This window comes from Engraulis encrasicolus, chromosome 6 (genome assembly GCF_034702125.1).
Source record: "Engraulis encrasicolus isolate BLACKSEA-1 chromosome 6, IST_EnEncr_1.0, whole genome shotgun sequence".
NCBI lineage: Eukaryota > Metazoa > Chordata > Actinopteri > Clupeiformes > Engraulidae > Engraulis > Engraulis encrasicolus.
In genome coordinates, this window is record NC_085862.1 from 43,446,643 (window position 1) to 43,455,399 (window position 8,757).

General features: G+C 45.4%; 1 protein-coding gene across 2 annotated transcripts in view; it reads right to left on the reverse strand.

Annotated features, from left to right (window-relative positions):
• fnbp1l (formin binding protein 1-like) overlaps positions 1 to 8,757 on the reverse strand; it is a 74,352-nt gene that overhangs the window by 24,596 nt on the left and 40,999 nt on the right. For both annotated transcript variants that reach the window (XM_063201705.1, XM_063201704.1), the window contains exons 3-5: positions 5,974 to 6,024; positions 1,942 to 2,089; positions 1,249 to 1,311 (exon numbers count right to left, since the gene is read on the reverse strand). In XM_063201705.1, coding sequence (XP_063057775.1) covers positions 1,249 to 1,311; positions 1,942 to 2,089; positions 5,974 to 6,024 — 262 coding nt within the window. The remainder of the gene's footprint in view (positions 1 to 1,248; positions 1,312 to 1,941; positions 2,090 to 5,973; positions 6,025 to 8,757) is intronic.

Genomic DNA, 8,757 nt, shown 5'->3' on the forward strand with positions numbered 1-8,757 from the left:
TGGAACTGCACACTGTACAGCAGCCCAGATCAGACACCTTCAGAGCGGTAGCTACATTGGATGTTAGTAAACAAGCAAGAGACGAGGAGGACAAAAGAAGATAAGAGAAGAGAAAGAGGAGGAGAAGAAGAGTGGGGATCCTTGTAGAAGCACTGCTGAATCCTTCACTGCTGCTTCACACTGCCAGAGCATCTGTGGCGTATTATGTGACAGCACAGCGCAGTGCAACAGCGGTTGCCAGATGTCACTGATGATTTCTAGCCCAATAAGCACAATAAAAATGTTCAAAAACAACCTAATCCAGTCTAAATTAAAATAAATTCTATAGATTTTTGTGGCCATAAATCTAACGAAAAACACGCCCAATACAATACTTTTTTTAACACCCACCGATAATCATCGAAAACAGCCAAGTTGGACGAGGAAAGTACCCCATCTGGCAACCCTGGGAGCAACACAGAGGAATACCTAAGTTATGACACCACCACCATGGCCCGGTGTTGCCTCTCTCTCCCTCTCTAGCTCTGCTCTGATGGGAGATTCAGCTGTTGCTGCCTGCCTGCCCGGGTTGCTCCAGGCTTTCAGGACTTCCCGCTCGCGGCCGCCCCGGCCAGAATTCCCATGGGCCCTCCAGAGCAGGACACAACGGCAACAACACACAAACACTGAATGTGTATTGTTTGTGTGGGTGATAAATACATAGAATGTACATCTGTGCAAGTTGGGGTCTGTCTGTGTGTGTGTGTGTGTGTGTGTGTGCGTGCGTGCGTGCGTGCGTGCGTGCGTGCGTGCAGCCCAAAACAGTCAGTATCTCCAGAGCTGGCAAGACAAACTTGCCTCTCTCCCAGTGTGTGCATGTAAGCGCACATGTGCACACGTGTTTGTGTTTGGGCCCAGAGTGGCTTATAGGCTTTTTGCGCTGGCCAGAGCGAGGCATGGAATCACACAGTCAGCTGCAAAACCACTAATGTCTGTGTGACTGTGGGCGTGTGTCTGTCTCTGTGTGTGAGAGAGCTCAACAGAGTGTGCAAGGGAGAGATTTTAAACACTTGTACGTGTCTTCCAGTGAATATGTTTTTTTAGTGCTCGCCATGAATATGTACGTTTGAGAGCGAGATTGAGAGAAAGAGAAAGAGTGCGCGCGTGCGCGTGTGTGACTGTGTGTGTGTGTGTGTGACTCTGTGTGTGTGTGTGCGTGCGTGCGTGCGTGCGCGTGCGTGTGTGTGTGTGTGTGTGTGTGTTACTCACATTGTCCATCTGTTTCCAACAGTGGTCCAAATACTGCTGTGCCTTCCTGCCTTCCTGGAGGTGCTGCCAGACACAAACAACAAACAAACAAAATGAGTACCAAAATATAGAGATTCAAGTACAAACACCATTAACTAAAATACAATAAAACATATTAAATATTTTCATTTGTAAACAAACAAAATGAGTACAAAAAACAGAAATGTGTGCGAACAATAAAAAAAACCAGCAAAATATGTTGACTTTGTTAACTGGATATCATAACAATCCAGCGAATGCCTTAATAGTGGTGTCATTGAAGGCATTGTGGCCAAGTGCTTTCACACATGTGTTTTGGCCACTCAGAAGGATCACTCCGTTCCAGGGGAAAGAAGACGCTCATCCCTAATCTCTATTGACAGCTTGACAACTTCTGGTTGTGTGCGGCTGCAGCAGGAGACTGTTTGTGAGAGAGACAGGGTGTATATGTGTGTGTGTGAGAGAGAGAGTGAGAGAGAGAGTGAGAGAGAGAGTGAGAGAGAGCAAGAGAGAGCGAGAGAGGGCGAGAGAGAGCGAGAGAGAGCGAGAGAGAGCGAGAGAGAGCGAGAGAGAGCGAGAGAGAGCGAGAGAGAGGGGGTAGGTACAGGACATGTGTGTAAGACAGCGCGAAATTAGGTGTGTGTGTGTGTGTGTGTGTGTGTCATGTCCACTCACATGTTTCCGCTCTGACTTGAGGTCTGATGAGTACCTCATCAACTCGCCGTACACCTTGTGTCCCATCTCCTCGGCAACGACCTCTCTCTGACCTGCGTAGTCATTCAGCTCGTTCAGGATGGTGTAGAAAGATGTGCAGGACGTGAACCTGTTGACATACACATACCAAATTTAGTTGCTGCAAGCTCTCTTTGACAACATACTGTAAAAATGAAAATACAGTTGACACAATAAGAAAACCAGAGACAATTACGCTTGTATAACCTTATGCATCATTTCATACACTAGTCACATATCAGGTGTCATTAGAGCTCTAAATTATTCTTTTTTTCATCAGCAGCCAAAATGGGTAGTAGATGTTAATATTAGCCAAACACACTCCCTAATGGGGCAACGTGGCTAGTGAGTTTTCTTTTTTGTACCAGCAAAACTGACATTTCAACAGCATTTGGCCGGGGTGTTGCGGGAGTTAATTTAGAGCCCTGGGCATCATAATATGATCCTTGGCATTACATAAAATTATGAAAATATGACCCATGTCATAACCCCGTACATGCAAAATGAAAGCAATGCCCCTTGACGTACAACCCTCTCCATACATCACTATGACCTAAAGAGGACATAATGAGGCAGTATGCCTGTGCACACAAGACAATCAATAATAAGACCTTAACACACAGGGTACACACCAAGGTTGGGTTACAAACTCTTACTGTACGAACCAGGATCCGTTTGATGCATTTGTTGCCAGAGAACCCTCTGGCTACTCTGTTCTCAGAAAAATGGGGGGGGAACGGCTTATGCTTGACCCTTGTGTCATTTTCAATGTGCGAGCCAGCTCTCACCTTTGAGCCAGAGAACAGAAAAGAAAAAAAATGTCTTCCTGTATCTACTGTGTGAAGTATGAGTGTCTGTGCCTGTTTAAGTCACTGTACATTACAGACATGTAGGTGTAAATAGGCTACAAGATTTGGTTAAGAAGTCTAGCCCTGCAAATACTCCTGCAAGACTGCCAAACCCTTCTTGTTCGAGTCACTTGAAAACTGTTTTCATGATGATGAAACATGGAAAAGTTCTGTCCATTGGATGAGCCTCCCCACTAATGATAAAGTGGGTGGCTGTCTCATGCCTCGCGTCTAACTGCACTCCATCTGAAGCCTATCTTCCATGAGAAAGACCAGACCACAAGTTCATCTCAACACCCAACAGCTCACGTGAGACAGCTTGTCATGCTAGACTGGTATACAGTACACACCAAATATTGGGACATTTGTGTGATCACCGAGACTACTACATCCATACAGTCATCAGCATCAATGTTACATTATTCAACACGGTGTAGAATTACAACCGAGAAATCACTCAGTGGTAAATGTCAATCCCTAAAGGTATTGTCTGCTAATGCATGTGATCCATTACACAAGCAGCATGGTATTTCCATGTAATCACGAGGACGTTACTGGTATCGGTATCGGCTCCTGATACTGCTCATTATACTCGTACTCGTACTCGTCAAGCACTTGCCGCCAGCTATGAGTACTACTATTACTCAAAACAATGCAAAATCTTGTCATGTTCTGTGGACTTGAAATCAGCATGGAAAAAAGTGCCACTTCATACATTTACTAACATTTGAATCTAAATGGAAATGGACAATAAAAATATCAATATAAAAAAACAAGGCCATGCATTTATTTTCATTGTATTTTGGTGGTAAAAGGTATCGGTATCGGTACTTGGTATCGGCAAGTACACACATTAATGTACTCGTACTTGTATCGGTTTTCAAAAAAGTGGTATAGGTGCATCCCTAGAGGACGTTCATGTGTTAAACTTTAAGATGGTGATTTTAGATGACTGTATGTAGAGGCCACCGCCATTTTCCTCAAATGTTAAATCAGGTTGACTGGATTCCAAGGTTCTGAGGCAATAGAATGTAAAAATAAAAACTGGAAACAACTTCAGTTAAACCACAATACAATATGCTCCTTCTTAACTACCATTACTATGTTGTGATTGCAAAATAAAGACAAGCAAAAGAGCTTTTCAACTTTCCCTCCCCTAAAACTAGACAGTACATTGTAGCAAATCTGCAACATCAGATTTCATATTTTGGAATCACAAAAGGAAAGAAGCACATTTTAAACTCTTTCTTATCAAGGGTTGTTGTACTTTGGTCTCTTACAGTACAGTGCTGTAGCCATGAATTAAATACAACAAGATGCTGGCAAAGAGCAGGGTTTATGTAAAGCATAACTGTAGCCTAGTGGGGAAAGCTGATGTGTGTAATAGTGGGTTCATAGAGATGTGCATTTGCATTAACCCCATTGACCTCTATACTCCCCACATGTTGCATCATTTGCTACTGATTATGTCCTTGCCACTTTTGATAAAAGCCCCTTGCCGAATGTAATGTAATGTAATGCAATGTGCATGTAGACTAGTGTGATGGCTGTATTTATGATGCCGGTGAAGTGGAGAGCAATGTGCGGCAGTGTTGTGTGAGGTGTGATCATTATGTGATTTAAGTACTGGTTTGTGTTTATACCGGTTAATTACTTTTGTTTCGTGTGTGTGTGTGTGTGTGTGTGTGTGTGTGTGTGTGTGTGTGTGTGTGTGTGTGTGTGTGTGTGTGTGTGTGTGTGTGTGTGTGTGTGTGTGTGTGTGTGTGTGTGTGTGTGTGTGTGTGTGTGTGTTGTGATGTGATGTGGGCTTGAACTCAGCGTCAATTATGACTGTGGCCCACACAGACCATCCCATCGTTCCAGGATGGCTCATCTCACATTATTAAAAAATGCCTCCCCCCCATTGGGTCACGGGAGGCCATCACTGTCTACAGTACAAAATACACACTCATAGAAGCAAGCACGCACGCACGCACGTAGGCACGCTCGCACGCACACGAAACAAAAGTCATTAACCTGAATAAGCACAAACCAGCACATACAACACATAATGATCACACACACACAAACGAGCACACCCACACCCACACAGGTACACTAAGCAACCACCACACAGACGACCAAGCAGGCAGCTCCCCCCTAACTCCTTGCTGTGGGCCCCCTACTCCTCCTCCTCGTCCCCATGGCCTGTGTCTCTGCTCTCTGCCTCCCACGGCCCTGAGCAAACATCAGAGGACTGGGGCGCCCAGGAATGCAGCATGGTGGAGCCGCAGCGCAGACACAGGCTGAAATGGTGCGTGCCTAATGCAATTCATTAGCTGCCTGGGACAGGACAGGACAGGACAGGAGGGTGGCGCGGTCGCCGGTGGGTCACTCCTCCTCCGTCCCCTTTTCGGGTCCCCCCAGCTCTGGATATGTCAGATCTCAGGCGCCCCTGAGCCTGTAAAGACTTCTGTTTCCCTCTTTCTACCTCCCTCTTTTCTCCCATCTTTTTTTTTCTCTTCTCTTTTCACCTCCGGCCCTCACACACATCTCAGGCGCCCTCTCGACATTGTCTCTCTCTCTCCCTCTCTCTCCCAGACAAGGTCGTCTCTCTCTGTTGCTCTTCATCGCTTCTCCTCACTCCATCTCTCTCTCTGACACTCTTTTCCTCCATCTCTCTCTCCCTCCCTCCATTTCTCCACAGACAGTTTTGGTAGCTGCTCTAGGGATAATCACGCTCCATTAGAACTGTACAGGAGCTTATTGATGTCGACACCACAAGAATAGACAGACAGAACAGCAAGAACAGACATCTTTTACTTCAAACAGAACATCAAGGAAACAAATGCTGATAGGTGCCATAGAGAGAGAGAGAGAGAGAGAGAGAGAGAGAGAGAGAGAGAGAGAGAGAGAGAGAGAGAGAGAGAGAGAGAGAGAGAGAGAGAGAGAGAGAGAGAGAGAGAGAGAGAGAGAGAGAGAGAGAGAGAGAGAAACAGACAGACAGAATACAGACCGACAGAAAGAAGGGGGGGGAAGAGATAACAAAAGGACAGACAGAGTTTGCCAGCTCCAGGCCCAGTAATAATCACTGATAATCAGGCAGAGGGAAGTGAAACAAACCAGAGCGCCATCCATGACAGCTTACCTGGGTTCATCGTCTTTGGAGCGCTTCGGACAGTATTTCTTCACCAGGTTCCTACGGAGGACAACAAGGACATATTTTAAAGGGACTCTGTGCAGGAAATGGTCAAAAAAGGTACTGCAACTATGCTGCTCATTGAAACTAGGCTCCCTATTGCCAAATTTGATCTTTACATGAAGATTTACTAAGTAATAAACACATATTAACTAGTATGGTCCAATTACAGTCATTTTTGCAGCTTAAAATAGCTATTTTAGGAAATTCAAAATGGCGGACCATGGAGAAGATCCCCCTTTTCATGTATGAAAAGTAAAATTTTTCCAGTCATAATGAATACTTAGAATTTGATGGTGGTGGTAAGTACTCATGAAAAAGGTAACATTAATGAATGGGCAGCATGAATTCTGGAAATGAACAACTAAAAATCTCACTCAGTGTCCCTTTAAGGACACAATACAACACAATATGACCCCCAGAATACAACACCCAAGAAAAAAAAAGACATGTCACAGCCCAGGCCGGTCTTTGCCAACTGCCAAACCACAGAGGACAACATAACCACAGAGCGACCGCTAAACACAACGCTGAATCTGAGAAGTGGGTCAAAAACAGAAGGGAACGAATAACAATCATCAGATCACACCAACCCAACCAACCCATGTTAAATAAAAAATGTAAGGGAAAAATAGAAATAATAAAAAAGCAAGCTGATTATTGTTTGTTTGTGCAGTTCTTTGAGAAAACGTGCCTCTTGAGATGACTGGAGCTGGTTTTAGACACACACTCTCTCACGCAAAGGGGAAACATCGCCCCCTTGCACCTTCCCCCACCATTCCAACAGCCCCATGAGTGGCTCAGTAATGCTATTCCCCACATGCTGTTCCCCACATGCAATTCCCAAACACCCCTGTGTGTTCCCCCTCTCTACAGTAAAACGAGGTCAAGGAAAAACACTTCCCCCGTTTCCAAGTCTGGGGTACCATCACTCTCCAGGAATGCCACTAGTTATTGGGTTATATGAAGCAGCCTGGTTGCTTATTAAAGCAGGATGGCTGGCTTCCATCCAGAGCCACCTACCTACCCATCACCATAAACACCCAGGGGGAGGGTCGGGGGGAGGTTGGGACGCCGGGAGGCTGCGCTCATTTTTTTACCATCAGATCAAGGATGATAAATGACGAGTCTTCCGTCACTGGTGTGATAAAATATCACAGCACGACTTGTAATAAATACAACACACTGATCGTGGTTGATATGATATGTAGGTTATGTGCGGAATTTTATTCTTGAATAGAGCAATAAATTATTCATTTGCAATGAAAATCGAACTGTTTTAATAATACAGTACACTGACAATTACCATCCATTAGCATATGTAAAACCCTTTCGACTGATAACAAAAATCCAATTTAGTGCACTTTGCACTGGGTTAATTGTATCAAAAGGCTTTAATTAAACAATATCCTTTTCACTGGCTGATTAAAAGATAAATGATAGAGAATTTTCTCCTGAATGAACAAATTAATGAGAGGCTTTCAGCATCCTCAGCAAAATCGCTGCTTGGATGGTTGCTGCAGTTGGGTAAGTGTGTTGTATAGACCAAGAGAAGGATTTTTTGAACCCCTTGATCTGCAGATTCTGATCTGATACATTCCTGCCTGTTTACATGAGTGCAAACAGCTGAGCCCTAAAAACAAAAAAAAGAATAAAAATTCCCAGACAGTAAAGCAAAGCAAACACACTCTTCATGGGTAAATGCCAGCATTTTTGGAAGCGTGTGTGTGTGTGTGTGTGTGTGTGTGTGTGTGTGTGTGTGTGTGTGTGTGTGTGTGTGTGTGTGTGTGTGTGTGTGTGTGTGTGCATATGTGTGTCAAGTAAATTTAGGGTAGCTCCTCTAGCCCTGCCAGGGCTCTGAGAGGGCAAGAGGAGGAGGGGAGGGGGGAAGGGAAAGGGAGCTGATGAACGCCGTATCTAGGCAACGCAACCGAGCAGCAGTGGAGCCTGAGGGAGAGGGGGAGAGAGGCAGAGAGAAAGAGAGAGAAAGCCAGATAAGAGAGGGGGGATAAGAAACGGAGAAACAGGGGGAGGTAGAGAAGAGATGGAGAAGGAGATAGAGCGAAAACAGGTGGGGGAAAGAGAGAGAGAGAGAGAGAGAGAGAGAGAGAGAGAGAGAGAGAGAGAGAGAGAGAGAGAGAGAGAGAGAGAGAGACTATCCTCATGGGGCTGATGGTCCACAGCTGGGGCCTGCTGCTAGTCTGCCTGTGCATGTAGCTGGTAGCTCGCAGCGCTAACACGGCTCTCTGGGTAGGGGGGCAGGGAACAGCCAGCGCCTGCTGCTGCCTAACAGACCAGCCCCGACCAGCCCCGACTAGACCAGCCTCGCAGTACTGTACCAGAGAGAGTAGAGAGAGAGAGGTTCCATTGGCCCATTGTTTCCTGGTTCTATTATGGCGCCCCTTAGGCAGACCTAGGCAGACCTAAGGACTGTTCTATTCATTGTAGGAGCATTATGACACGCCCTTTAGGCAGACCGGAACCTGGTCGCGTTAGGTGCCCATAGAAACCTATTATGTTGGCATATCTCTATATACTTAAAGAATCTCTGACTGTACTGTAGGTAGCAGGTATCCACATGAGGGATCCACATGCTTAAAACAGGTAGCGCAGGTTTTCAGTACGCCTAAACGCAACTCGTGTACTACGTTTACTGACTCTTTGTCAGAGGGACAAGGTGAAAAGCATGAAGAGGAACAATTGACCTCTATCTGGAAAAGCATGCTACATAAG